Raw genomic sequence first — 14,762 nt, 5'->3', positions numbered from 1 at the left:
GAAGCAGTGCTGCTTAAGGAAGGAACCACGGCTCTGTTTCAGGCAGGCCATGTGCTTGTAACCTGAGACAAAACATAGCGCACCTCACCTCAGGGTCACAATCATATAAGATACTGTGGATAAACTGTAAAGGACCATTTAAATGTTAATAAAGGAATGTTCTTGATGACAAAGCCACTTCTGTCCATAGCAATATCGTTGGCCTGGCTCATTTGGATAAAAGCTCTATTTTTTTTTCCCATCCCTGAAGCTGCACTTTCGAGCAGCTTCTTTGCCTACTGGCTTGATTACTTTTCTCCTTAGGAGGTGCTAACCTCACTCCTCTCTGTCCCGTGTTCTGGAGCCTGGACATTTCGTGAGAGCCTAGCAGAAGCCCACAGCCCCAAGTGGGGGCCAGAAGTAGTTCTAAAGCTGTTAGCCTCAGGACATGGCTACACGGAGAGGGATGGCTTGTTCCTGGAATGGAATTCTCCCCACACCAAATTCCAGCTGGGAGGAGAGATTGGGCTGGAGAACTTCCAAGTTAGACTGAAGGGCTTTGGGAATGTCGCATTTGCTCCAGCAAAGGAATCGTAACTGGAATGAAATACAATCAAATTTGCTAGAAAACACTCCACCCTCTGTTAGCTTGTGAATGCCTTTCTCTGTAACACAGAAAGTCTCGGACATTTTTAGAAACTTTAAAAAATCATTTTGCTATTTTTGCCTTGATTATGATAAAATCATGATTGCTAGTCAAGTGTTTTTATTTTTACATTAGCATCTTACTAAATATAATAATGCTAATTTAATACACTGTAATAATATTCATAAAGAAACATGTCAATTTCCATATTTAACAGACAATGCAAAATATTAAACTGATTTAAAATAACTGTCTAAAAATGATTTGTCGATGAATAAATTTTCAAATAACATACTTTGTTTTGCTGGGGAGCCACATGAATGTAAAGACAGACTGAAATTTCACTCTGTTGAAAGATGGCATCAAAAATAGACAAACTTTTTTCATTACCTAATGTTAGAATTCTTGAGATTTCCCTTGAGTTATTTTGATAAATGTTAGTGTTTTGCTTCTAACTGGCAAGAAAAGAAGAGAAGATGTTAGGTTGCTGTTTGCATGCAAGTCTCAAAAAATAAAATACATAGATGTGGAGAGTATTTTCACCAAATGGAAAGTCAAATTAGATATACTGTCACTATTGATTGACATTACTTTTTCAGGCTATTCGAGAATCTTGGTTGCCATGGAAGAATTATAATCAAATGAAAATAACAAGGATCTGAGTAAAGAGCATCCTTAAGCTAGTTTGCAGAATTGTTATAATTTATGTGCAGTCATTAACTTACTGCATACTGACACTGTTTCACAGGCACTCTGTTTTTCACCAACACTTTATTGTGGACTTAAGTAAACACTATATGACCAAGAATAAAGCAAATTACAACTTTCTTGTCAATGTGTCGGGCTTGATTAGATCCTCATTCAAAGGAATAACCTGCAAAGATCATTTGTTGGGAATAGGGGAAATTGAATATGGATTGGGTATTAGATGATATTAAGGAATTAACTATTAATTTTGTTGGGAGTGATAGTATTGTATTGTAGGAATACACAGGAAATTTTTCTTATTCCTTTGCAGTGCACACTGAAGTATTCAGGGGTATAATGTCATGATGTCTAGGATTTATTTTTAAATACCAAAAAATAGAAACGTAAATATGGAAAAATGTTAATAACTATTAAACCTTGATGATGGGCATATTGGTGTGTGGGGGGGTCCTTACACTTTTCCCTCTACTTTTCTGTGTGGCTGAAAATGTTCGTAAGGCTTAACAAGTGAAAGAATAAACCACAAAGCAAAATAACGTAATCAGAGAGTGGTCCAGAACCCACTGGCGCCCTCTCGTGGCCAGCAGTGTTGAGCTGCAAGAGAAATTCCAACTGCCAGGAGCCTCCATCACACTCACAAGGAGGCTCTCAAACCATTCTGTTCTTTCATTTGTTGTTACTGGGTTTTTAAAACTCAAAATTGAGGCAGACCTCATTACTCCGGGTTTGCGTGCCACCAGCTGGGATTCCCTGCAGTGGGACAACCGGTGTCTGAAGTTGATGGGTTCTGTCTTAGCTGAGGTGGGCAAGAAAGTCTTTCATGAGAGGGCAGTGACTGCAACTTAAAAGAACACAACGAAAGCTCAGGTCTTCCTTTTCTTTGGGAAGAACAGGTACATGCAGGGTGGTGGAAAAGAGGAAACAGAGTCGATGTTTTCTTAACTGGTCTCCTCTGAAGTCCCCTCGGAGGTGACCTTGATACTTCACTCCCTGGGGAAGACATGACCCACATCCAGGGCACCCACAAAGCCCACAAAGCTCGTGGCTAGTAAACCTTTTCTAGCTCTCCCAACACTTTTGCTCCCCAAACTGAGTTGTCTGCTTACCAAAGGTCACTTCTGTTCCTTCTAAACCCTGTGTATACCAGTTGTTCTTATTGTTATGCTAAAAGTACACACAAGCTAATAAAACTGAAGTGCAGGACTCCCATCAGACAACCCACATGTGTCACAAAAGAAGTGAACACAGCTTAGATCTACATTAAAAGTTTGGCAATTGGATGAACTTTTTTTATGTCTTAAAATATGTAAGATATTTAATGTGTATATTTTTATTTAAGTGAGTCTCAGCTGTCGCTGATTCTGTTAATGAGCTGATCAACTCTTTCATCTTGATACCGTTAGATGGAGGTTTTCCACTATCCTTTGATTCTCTGTCCAGATTTGAGTGAAAATATCCAAAACCAGATCATTAAAATTTTTTTTCCCACTCAGCTTGGTCAAGGAACATATAGATACCCCGCATTGACTTATCTGCTCTTGGCATCTTATTTAGACTAATAATAAGACCCACTTGCATTTTCTGAGCATGCACTGAGAGTTGAGGGCAGACACTTTCCCCACCCATCCCCGCACACCCAGCTTCAGCTCAGTCAGGGTGTGTGAGGAGGCTGCCCGGTATCTTCCAGATTTGCTATTGTTGATCCATGCATTGGATAATCCCATCATCAAGATCTAACCACGTTAGAAATGGAAGGACAGAGAAGTCTGTAGGGTGACATTGCACTCAGGTGCCTCGAGGTCAGTTAGAGGTTTGGGCATCACTTTCTCTGAAGAAAATCAAAGAGCAGGCACAACCAGATAGAGAAGGACCCTGGAATCAGAGAGCTGGCTCTCCAGAGCAGCGAGTCAGAAGGCCTTGAAGCTTAGCCTCTGGAAGGAGCTGCTGGGGGCTGGCCACTTCCCACATGATGACTGTGGGATAGGGGAATGGCAACCTACCTCAGACCCCCACACTGGTGCCAAGGTAAGAGATGCATCAGACCACAGGCAGGTGGAGACCAGCCCTTGGACCTGTCCCATCATAGCCCAGGACTCAAGGACTCAGGGGCAGAGACTTATGTGTGTGGGACAATCTCACCACCCATGAGGATCTTGCTACAGTTAATGGTGGCAGAAGCCTGGACCTCTCGGAGCCTCAGTCCTCTCATTCACTACTTGGAGGAGAGTAGACCTGGGTCCCTTACAGCTCTGCCATCCCCGAGGCTGTGACCCACCTGCAGGGGTGAGACTGACCAGTCACCAGCAGAGAATGGACACCATCTGACAGGTGCCTCATCATTGCCCAGGGAGAGGGGATGAATGGGACATCTCTAAATTGAGGTGAGAACATATGACTTGGCAAAAAGCAGGGCAACTCTTCCTATTCCAGACAGAAGCAGAAGATAGCGAGGGCGTGATGGTCTTCCAAGACCCTGAATCTCCCTGAGGCAGGGAAGGGACTGCTCCATCCGACTTGTGCAGGGGAGTGAGGGGGCCCTTGCTGCAGCTCCAAGCCCTGACTAGGCCTTGTGGCCAGCTGGAGAGGGCAGTGAGGGGTGGCTCCATCTAATAGGAGTGTCTTGGGATGGGGTGGTCTCTTTGGCCCCTGCGTCAGGGGCAGGGCGGCTGGGGAAGTTCCAGGGCCCAGGACGGTCCCGGGCTATCACGCCCTCCCACCTGCTCCGCTTCTGGGCAGGTGAGGGCGGGTCAGTACTCTTTCTGAGCCCGGAACTCCGGCAGGCTCCAGGTCCGGGTCGGCGGAGGTGCGTCCCGCTCCACGTCCTCCGAGATGGTGCGGATGTCGCTGGCGAAGGGGGCGATGCGCGCGCGGGTCTTGAAGGTGGCGCGGGGCCGCAGGTTCCACTGCCTAGTCAGCTTTTGCGCCTCCTCCTCCTGCTGCATCCTCTCCAAGACCTCCTGCAGCACCGAGCGGAAGAGCCCGGACACCTCCTGCACCTCGGGCTCGTGCTCCGCTATCAGCTGCCTGAACCTGGGTGCAGAGAGGGGAGAGGTGAGGGGGCGCGGTGGGGCGGGTCACCCGGGCGCGGCGCTTGGCCAGTGTCTAACCCCAGGGGCATCTCCGTGCACCTCCGTGGGCAATTCCCTCCCCCCATCCCACTGCTTCCCCACTTCTTCTGAAGTGAATCAGGAACCACCCACCCCACCTCCTTAGTGCCCCAGCCCATCCTGAGTTCAAATTCCAGCTCTGCCACCTCTGGCCTTCATGTGACTCAGCTTCCTCGTCTGTAAACTGGGGTCATAGTTATTCTTTTGTAAGATTTAATGCGCTGACATATGTAAAGATGCTGGCACTTCCCTCAGGTCATCAATGCAGTAGTAGTAAGGGAAGCCCATCGCTCTCAGGGACTTTTCTGGCTAACCCTCTCCCACCCTTCTGCCCTCACTGGCTAGTGTGATCTTTCTGAAATGTGTATCTGCTTCTGTCACTGTCCTGCGCTATTCCTTCCGTAGCTCCCCGCCACCTGCTGGGTGAGAGTGAGCTGTCTGGCCATGCGCACCAGGCGCCCTGCTAATCCACCGCCCTGCTAATCCACCGCAGTCTGCAAGGCAGCCAGGAAGAATCACGTGGTACCCCACTGCCTCAGGTTCTCCTGGATCCTGCCCAAGCTGCTTCCTCTGCCTAACATGTCTCTGGCTTAGAGCTCAAGAATGAACAATAGCTAGCAAGTCCATTTAGTACCTGGTTTCCTCTACCATATTGAGAGTAAGGACTTCTCCAACTTTCCAGCAATGAGATAGGAAATGTGATGGGACAGTCCCCAGAGTGTCCCCAGCAGCCCTCCCCCCATTTATGAGTTTTGGTTTGCCAGCTTAGATTCTCTTACCAGCACCGCCCATAGCCCATGACTCATGACTCACCCCCAGCCCTGTCCCCAGGGTGCTTCTGGAACTAGGTACATTTGAGGGGTTTCCATGGTGCAGAATAAGAAAAATGGGGGAGGGTAAGATTCTCAGCCTAGAGGAATAAGTGTGAGGGGGTGGTGATAAGACCACATAACCCAAAGGAGTATGAACAGGACTGAAGAAGGAGAAGTTTTTAAGCAGAATTTCAAAGAGAAAGCTGTCTCATAGATGCATCTGTTGGCTAAAGAGATGGGTAAGGGAAGCTTTGGGGAGACTAAGGGGAATTTAAGATGTTTTATTGTGGAATTTTATTCCTTTACTAGGGTTCAAGAAATGCAGGTAAAAAACTTGAATTAGTTTTGACATTACTCTTGGCTGTTGGACTCTGCTTCCTTAACCCTGAATCCAATGAAGACTGGACCATGTGGCTCACAGCTTTATTAAAGTTATATTGAAGTTCAGGAACAGGTCTGTATTCAAGTTATAAACATCCGATGCCCCAGGGCTCTAATTCCTTTGAGAATGCGTGCACACACACACACACACACACACACACACACACACCCCTTAGACAAACTAGTGTGAAATAGAGTAACTGCGAAACCAATTTTGGAGAGATTATGTGGGAAAACCTCTCTTAGAAGGTAATATGGATGATGAACTAATGATGGAGAGGAAGCAGTCAGGATGCTAACAGTCCAGGCAGGGAGGATAGAAAGCTCAAAGGCCTGAGGTTCTTTCCTATCGAAACTCACGTGCCTCCAGGAGTCGCCTCCCGCCCCCTTTTGAGCCCCTAGCCCTGGCCTGGCACGCCAGGGCCTCTTTCAGATTCTTCCTCCTGCCTTGCTCCTTCTAACAGGTAACTGGCTCTTCCAGGCCCAGCCTCCTGTCCTGGTAGCTCAGGCCCTTGCCGCTGTGGTCACACGCCCTAGAGTCTGAAGTCCAACCGTTGGTCCCTGTCATTGCCGGGGATTACCTCAGGATGGCAGGCCCGCAGTAGGATGGGTGGATCTTGGCACAGACATCCTCCAGTTGCATTCTTTCCCCGGGGCTGAGGTCGTAGGTGGGCCGGGGCGCGCTGGCCAGCCAGCTGTAGTCCACGCCGGTGCAGATCTTCCTGACCGCGTTGCTGCGCTCCCACTGCTGCCGCTCAGCCTCTCGCATCTGCCCTGCCAGCTCCACCATGAGCGTCTCCAGCACCATCTCCGCCGGACTCCGCGACGACAGCCGTGGCGGGGCCTCGTTCCACCGGAGCCACGGGATGAGGGACATGACACCCCCAGGCCCTGCCGAGACAGGGCAGGAATGCGTCTTCCTTGGGCTCCTCTGTCAGTTAGGGTGGGGAAAACAAGCGGGAGGGAAGAGAGCTGGGATCAGAGTGAGAAGAACTGCTTCCAACCCTCACAGCTGGGTGACCTCCAGTAAGTCGCTTAACCTCTCTGAGCAATCATTTCTAATTCTGTAAGACAAGGTAGAGCTGTTGCAAGAAGCTGTCGTGAATAAACTTGGGAAGCTCCAAGCACTCACGTAAAAGTAAGATAATCTCTCATGGTTCTAACAATCCCTAAGACATCCAGATGACTGAGCCCTGAGGAACTGCCCCCTGAATCCTTGCTAACTCCAAACCAAATGGAGTTAAAAACAAGACAAGTCCCAAATGGAGTCACTTATGCTAAGACCCATGTCACCAAACCAAGAAAACTTGATTACAGCTTTGCCTCTTCCAGAAATGGAATCTTAAACCAGTCAGTCAGGAATTGCCTGATCAGCACTAGTTAGGTTACATGCCAGACAGACCCCTGCCATCCCCTAAAGGAAGGTAACTTTGCAATAACTAACCCACCTTTTTGCCTAGCATAACTTCTTCGTTCCTGCTCCCTTATGGCTATAAAAGTCCTTTATTTTGTACAGCTCTTTGGAGCTCTTTGTTATTTGCTCAATTGGATGCTACCCAGTTGGAATAGGTTTTTCTCAAATAAACTCTTAAAAAATGTAATATGCCTCAGTTTAACCTTTACTAATGCTGAGTGTCTGAACATAATCTCACCCCTGTGATTTAAGGGGACACACACAGAGGGGTCGATGCTCTTGAATGAGCTCTTAATATATCCTGCCAGATACACCTCTGAACACCCTCCATGGAACTACCGCACTCCCAGCAACTGGTTAGCATCTGTGCCAACCCATCTGCGGCTTTAACTCCTCGGACCTCTCCTCCTAGTGGAAATACCGTCTCCCTGGTTTCCATTAGATCTCACTCCTTGGTGTATCTCCCAGCTTGGTCTACCTCCTGGAAACTCCCTCTCAGAACTCTTGGGGGTGCCCTTCCCCTGGCCTTCCTTGAGTTGTGGCTCTTCCCTGGCACTCTGCCAGAGGCTGTCTCCTCATTTTAATGTCCCTCATCCTTTCACATGTTTCCAGTTACTCCCTGAATGCTGATAGTTCCCAAACTGAAATCTATAACCCAACTGTCCTCCAAGCTCCAGGTCAGAGTCTCCAGGTGCCTCCTGGATACCTCGCTTTGTAGGTTCCACTTGTATCTTCAACCCAAGATCCCCATCCTCCTCCCCATTGGCTGCTGCTTCTCCCTGGTCTCCAGCTTGGTAGGGGCATAGCTTGGTTACTCCCGCTGATGCACCATTGCGTCTTGTCCCTTCGCCTCATCGGTCAAATCCTGTATCCAGTTCCTGTGGATTCTCCCAAATCTGTGCACTCTTTCTCCCTCCATTAGTTCAAGCCTTAGTATTATTTTATTTATTATTTTTTAAATTAATCTTTTGGGGGGGAAGAGTTAATTAGGTTTATTCATCTATTTATTTAATGGAGGTACTGGGGCTTGAACCCAGGACCTAGTGCATGCTAGGCATGCACTCTACCACTGAGCTATACCCTCCCCGCCATTAGTTCAAGCCTTGACCATCTTCCAGCTGCATTATAGCTGCTGCCTCCTACCTGGAAACCCAGGGCTGGTCCTCCCGATCCAGTCTCCACTCCATTTTCTTTTTATTGTGGTATAACAAACAAACATAATATTTACCATCAGAAGCATTTTTAAGTTTAAAGTAGTGTTAACTATATGCCTGTTGTTGTGAAACAGAACTCTAGAACTTTTTCCTCTTGCAAAACTGAAAACCTCTACCTGTTAAACAGCAATTTCCACTCTATTTTCTGAAGTGTGATCTCTCTAAATCATAACACTGACCATGTCACTATTTTATTTTCATTAGATTCCATAACACAATGCATGGGGTCTGTGAAGAATGAAAAGGACTGTCTGTCCCCTACTCCACCAAAAAGTGTCATTGGCTTCAAAACAGAAAGAGATACCTGCAAAACTGAAATTAAGAAATTAATAATAGTTTCAAATCAGAGTTAGAAAACTCCCTTCAACTTTTTTCCTGAAAAAATAGTTGTAACGTGGATTTATCTGCTGATGTTTGATGTGATGTGGAGTGAGGCTGTGAACAGTAAAAGGGCCTAAGGCCTGTGAAGATCTTCAAATCATCCTATATTTAAGACCTGGGATGCTTAAAGGCTTTCAGTGTTTCCTGATTATCCTCAAGATTAGACTCAGGCCCCTTAAGTGGCTTCTAGGCCCTTTGTCATGTGGCTCCTGTTTCTGACCAGCTTCATCTCTCATCAAACTTCCCCTTTCCCCAATCCTCCCCAGACATCCTCCCCCACCCCCACACTCCATTCCCCTAAAACACCCTGCCCTCTCTTGCTTCCAAGCCTGGGCACATTCCTAGAATACTTTCAATTCCTCAATTCCTGGATAAATCCTTCCTTAGTTCTTAGCTCATACTCTGCTCCCTTTAGAAGACTTCTCAAGCCTCCCCGAGCTCACGCCATCCCCACAGAGTCACAGAGAACCGAGATTTCCTGTGTGCCCATCTCCCTCTCCAGATGGAGCGAGGACCCATGTCTTGGGCATCATGCTACCCAGGCCCCTGCGCCCTTAGCTACAGCAAGTGCTCAGTGAATGCACATCCATGAATAAATGGGGTGGTGCCTATTTTCTGCCTTGTTTGCATGAATCCCAGAGTGATGGATAGAGCTGCCCTGGGGTGCTTTAGTCCTTGTCTCCCCCGCCCCCACCCGCTCTGCGCGTGCACTGGCGTCTGTGCAGCTGGGCTTGACATCTACTCCAAAGGGTCTCACCCGGCCTAAGGTCCATTTTGATGGATTCACCTTTGGGTCGGGCACTGCCCTTCTTAAGGGCATTTTTCCCTTCTTCCCTTCTTAGTCTGGATTGCATTTAAGCTGAAAAGAGGCCATAGAGGGTCCTCCTCTGGCTGGAAATATAGCAGAAAGGGGAGGTGGGAGGCCTGAAGACACGTTTTGTCTCCAGGATGAACTGGCCCCCTAACATCCACACAAAGGCCACTCCCGGCCTGGAGGGGGCACCAGGCTCGAGCCACAGGCCCACACCTCACATCTGAAGGGGCTGCAGACAGAGGCTCACGTACCATAGGTTTAAATATTTGTAAGTGACAAATTAAGCTAGCAAACTATTAAATAAAATATGTTCTGCTTCCTTCTTTGTCAAATATACCTTTATCACAACTTGGAGGGTCTGAGTCAAACAGAATTCTTGGACTCCACAGAATTCTTGGCTGGGATGTGGAGGCGTGGGTTGAGACAGCTTCTGGCCCTCAGCCTGTCCCCTCTCCTCACACCAGTGGGGCCTGGCAGACATGTCTAGGACCCACTCACACCCTCACCAACAGCTCCTCGTTCCTCCTTTAGGCCTAGGCTGGCTCACACTGTGATTTCATCCACCCTTGGGAGACTGGGCCCATGGAAGTGGGTCGGTGGCTGTCCAGGCAAGGATCTCAGCACCTGAGGCCTGACCTGGAGGGAAATGACCTCAGGGTGGGCATGCCTCTGGAATCCCCCAGACTCCTCATCCCAGGTAGGGGAAGCCTCCTTCTCGGGTGGAAGGCCTTGCTCCTGACCCCAGCCTCCCGCTGGAGACAGGCACTAAGCGCATGTGGATGGCAGCTCTCAGGGCTGATCCCACCTGAGTCCTGGCCTCTGAGCTTCTCTGGCCCAGGGGCAGACTCTCACAGGGGCGGAGGGTGTTCTGCATTTTCTCCTCGCTGAAGCCCCTGCTTCCCAGCCAGGCTCGCTTGAGGCTTTGACAGAGACAAGTTTTCTGCCGGGGCTATTTCTGTCTCTGGTGCCAGCTGTTCTCCCTGAGGCCCTTCAGTAGGTCTGATTAAGTTCTTAAAGGCAAAAGAGGGAGGGAGAGAGGGAGGAGAGATGGAGTGAGGGGGAGAAGGAGGGAGGGGGAGATGGAGGGAGGGTTGGAGGGAGGGAGCGGAGAGGCAGAGAGGTAGGCAGCCCAGACAGATGCCAGAGGTGGTTGGCTTGTCCCAGGGCCTCCCCAGGACCTGAGTGAGACCCCCGTTGAGTTTGTGTTGTGACCTAGTGTCTAGGAAACTCCATGATGGCAGGGTGTGGTCTGATAAAGACACCCAGAAGGGTCTTCAGAACAGCAAGGGTGATCTTCTCTGGGTGCTTTGCACCGTAACTTCTGCCCCTCCCTTGCGCTGGATTCACCCCTGAGGGAGAGCCGGGCTCTGTGGTGTAAGCTGAGGCCCCTCACTCTTGCCTACTGCCTGGCCCTGGTGACTCCAGAACCTCCCCAGGAGGAATGCCTACTTCTCATTCAGGCAATGGCCTGTCTAGTCTGCCTCCAATTCATGAACATCAGTTGAATCCTTGTTTGAAAATAAAAAGGACATTTGGGGAAATTGGAATGTGAGCTGGAGGTTAGGGAAGGAGTGTTGATTTTCCCAGGTGTAGAAATAATGTTATGGTTACAGGGGAATCTCGACAAACAGCCCAATCTTGGGAAGCGATGCTGACGTGTCACGATGCCTGTGATGTCGTAGTCAAGTCATTCAGAAAATGTTGCATGTATATATGCACACACACGTACAGATGGGGCAGAAATGGCAAAACAGCAAAAATCATTTTGTGCAGGAGGAATTTATGGCTGTTTATTGCACTATTCTTCCAATTTTATTACATGTCTGAGCAATTCGTAATTTAACAGTTGTGGGAGAGTGGTAGAGCTCATGCTTAGCAGGCGTGAGGTCCTGGGTTCAATCCCCAGCAGCTCCTCTAAAATTAAATAAGCCTAATTACCTCCCCACTGCCAAAACAAAATAATTAAATAATACAAAAATAGAAAAATAAAATAAAATGTTAAAAAAAAAACAGTTGGGAAAAATCTAGCTTAAAACTCACTTTTTGCAGGAAGCCTTCTCAATTCATTCTATCTGATGGGTTCAACTGGCCCCTCAGCACCTCTGCCCACGTGTACCCGTGGGTGGTGCTGTGGCCTTTCTCCACTGAGCAGGGCACTGAGGTAGTGAACAGGCACGTGTGCTGGGCGGGTCTGGGGTCTGGAGGCTGAAGCCCAGGCCTGGGCTCTGAGCCACCCATGACTCAGCAAACGGGTGGGCATGTGTGCAGTGTACCTGTCACTGCGCAGGTCTGGGGCTCCCTCAAGGAGCATGCATTTTGAGACAGGGAGGGAAAGAATAGATGGGCAATTGCAGTCCTGCAGCGGAGCCGTCCCACCGCCTGGAAGGGTGCTGCCATCCAGGCCAGGAAAGGGCAGCCACTCTGCCCTTGGTTCTCTGCCATCTCAGACGAGGCAGGCTGGGATTAGGCGGAGAGCGAAGCTTTAACAGAGAAAACCTGAGTTCAACTCCTATGCCCTTCCCCTCCCTGCCCTATGCTGCCTGTCCAAGCCACCTGCACAGCTCCAAGCCTCAGTTTCCCTGTCTATAAGATGGGGTAATAAAGAACCTACTTCAAGTTACTGTGAACATCAAATCAGGTAAGATCCGTATAAGTGCTTTATAAACTAACAAGAAGCCGGTTTGACCAGGTCTGTGACTGTCTGTCTCTCAGTGCAGAGATTCTTACCCTGGTGCCCGTAGAGAAAACTCAGAGGTTTCCAAACTCAGATAGAAAAAATTAATCTTTATTTCCACTGCCTTGAACCAAAATGTAGTATTTCTGCCAGTTGTGAGTGCAGCCCTCTGGGCACCTGTGACCGGCTCCCGCAGGGGTCATGGATGCTTTCATAACGCTTTAATGTTGCTATTCTTAAAATATTGTTTATGCTCGTCCCTACTACAAAATCATGGCATTCATTAGCTCTGCCACTAGATTTTATTATTTATTATTATTAATTTTATCCACATGTAATGTGGATACAGAGGCACCTGTATCACTGATCTTGAATTGTTTTTTAAAAATAATCTCCATCGCTGCATTTCAGTACAGTGGTTTGTTTTGTAATTGCATGAACTTAATTGTGCGCATTTAGAAATATTTTGCTGAGACGGAGTCCATAGGCTTCACACGCTTCCAAAGGGGTCTGTGGCTCAAGAAATCAAGGCCCCCTTGGCTCAGCGCAATCTGGACCTGACCCCAGCTCTGTTCCTGGCCTGGCCGGGCCCTGGTGCTGGCAAAGCTGGTGGAGGGAAACCTCAGGGGTGGAGCTTCGGGGCCCCAGTGACCGGCAGGAAAGCCCTTGCATGGTCTAGGCGTCACTCACCCAGTGCATTTTCTTTCATTCTCTGTTCTTTCTTTCCCCTCCATTACCCCTTCCACCCCCGCACACTCTAAGCTTTCTCTTCAGCTTATTTTTGAACACCCCTGGGGATAGTGCCTTTTCTGTGGCTCCTTGAGAGACACTGTCACCAGCTGTGGCTCGTTAGATACGCTAAAAAACCAGCCCCATCCCTCAAGGGCAGGAGGAGTGTGGTTCCGGGCGGTTAGCGGTGGAGGGGACCAGGGGTAGAGGTGCCTTCGGAGTAGGTACAAGGTTCTGACCCCCTTGCTGGAGGCGTGAAAGGTTCACCTGCCTCTGGTGGGTACCAAGGCCACCAGCCTCCCACCAACCAGGGAAAGGCAGTGTAGTCCCTGCAGGGAAGCTGTTTTCTCCATACAGAGGGGCCCCACCCAGGCTCCACGTCTGAAGCTGAGCTCTAATGGCCGAGCTGGCATCTGCAGGCCAGGGCGGGGCTGCCCTGCACGGCCCCTGGTGCCCACCAGCACGGAGCCAAGCCGCACCTCCCCTGGGCAGTCCCTGAGTGCTGGTGACTGCAGAAGCCGAACCCTCAGCCTGGGCAGAGGCCTCCCAGCAGGTGCAGAGAGCCGGTGCTCCCCGTGCAGACTGACCCTCCTCCCGGCCCTGTTTCTGCCCAGACCAACTTCCTGGATTACAAACTGACCTTCATTCTCTGGCATCGTAGAAAAATAACCTATAATCCACCAAGCCAGGCGTGACTTGGCCTGACGGGGTGCTGGTGGGGCAGCTACAGTCTCCGGGGGAGACGACCTCTTACCTGGCTGGCTGAGGGCAGAGTCTGCGCAGGTGGAAGGTCCGGGGGGGGGGGGTCCTGCTTTCTGCTTCTCAGTCTGGGAGAAGAGAGTGTCTGGATCGTTTCAGGGAAATGTAGAAAGTTCGGCGGGCACAGGAGAGCGGGGCAGAGGGTAGACAACATCTAACCGTCTCCGGACTCCTCTCCTGCTGCTGGAGGCTGCCTCATGCTTTTTCCTCTCTTTCTATCTCCCAGAAGTTGTTCTGAGAGAAAACAACGTTGACCAGAGGAGGGATCCAGCCAGGGCTGGTGTTTGTGGAGTGTGTGTGTGTGCGCGCGCGCGCGCGCGCGTGCGGACGTGTGTGTGTGTCCCGAGAGGCTAGAACCTCAGCTCCCCTAACGAACCCCGAGGGGCGGGCCAGCTCCTGATTTGCGGTTGCCCTGGAGACCCACCTAAGCCTCTTTCACCTGAGCTGTATTATCTGAAGGGGGAGCCTGCCTGACCTGACAGCCACCTGAGGAGACCCAGGGGGTGAGATGGCGAGTGTGTCCAGATGGCGTTCTCTGCCCCTTCCTCCCAGAGCTGGGCTCGGGGTGGTGCAAACTGGGGGAGCCAGACATGCTCACCGCACCCCCCACCCCCACCCCACCGCAGAGCCCTAGGCGGACTTGCTGGAGGCAGAAGTTTCCAGCCACTTGGTGGGTGGTTCTCGGCGAGAGGCGACTCTTTCTGCCCACTCCTTCCACCAGGAGAGGGGTGATTCTGGGCGCCGAAGGCTGGGGCCTGGAAAGATACATCTTCACCTTGAATCACCGCATCCTCCCCTGCCCTCCTCTGCTAATCAACATTCTCTTTTTCTCAAGTGCAGGAAATTCTGACATTCTGGAGGAGGGGTGAGGCCGAGGAAAGAGAGGAGGGAAGATGGATCGTGATGATTGATTTTGAGGCATGTGAGGTGACATGTGGGGCTGGCAGGAGCCTCCTGTTGCTGTTCTCCCGAATCCCACACTCACGTCCGGGCCTCCTACCTGTCCCTGTGCCCTGGACGCTGTCACTTGCAGACATTCCGGCTACGGGCCCCGTGTGGGCTGGGCTGCACCTAACAGACACTCAGCAGCACTGAAACGGATGCGTGCTGCCCTGTGGGGGGCATCAGGGTGCGCCAATGGTCA

General features: G+C 49.9%; 1 protein-coding gene across 1 annotated transcript; it reads right to left on the bottom strand.

The window, feature by feature from the left end:
- Nucleotides 1-92: 92 nt before the first annotated feature.
- Nucleotides 93-6,819, bottom strand: RD3 (RD3 regulator of GUCY2D). Its single transcript, XM_010949517.3, has 2 exons — nt 6,215-6,819; nt 93-4,363 (listed from the first exon to the last, which is right to left on the bottom strand). The coding sequence occupies exons 1-2, from the start codon at nt 6,508-6,510 to the stop codon at nt 4,081-4,083; spliced, it is 579 nt and encodes a 192-aa protein (XP_010947819.1). The 5' UTR covers nt 6,511-6,819; the 3' UTR covers nt 93-4,080.
- Nucleotides 6,820-14,762: the final 7,943 nt, after the last annotated feature.

Source organism: Camelus bactrianus, chromosome 23, assembly GCF_048773025.1.
Source record: "Camelus bactrianus isolate YW-2024 breed Bactrian camel chromosome 23, ASM4877302v1, whole genome shotgun sequence".
NCBI classification, from domain to species: domain Eukaryota; kingdom Metazoa; phylum Chordata; class Mammalia; order Artiodactyla; family Camelidae; genus Camelus; species Camelus bactrianus.
The sequence above is the reverse complement of the archived record's forward strand: the minus strand, read 5'-3'. Positions and strand labels throughout refer to the sequence as shown.

What these genes read in the sequence shown, in the direction of transcription:
- RD3 (XM_010949517.3), bottom strand. Translation starts at nt 6,510, where the DNA reads ATGTCCCTCATCCCGTGGCTCCGGTGGAACGAGGCCCCGCCACGGCTG. An exon ending in TGCGGGCCTGCCATCCTGAG is followed by an intron (nt 4,364 to 6,214) that starts GTAATCCCCGGC and finishes CTCTGCACCCAG; the next exon opens with GTTCAGGCAGCTGATAGCGG.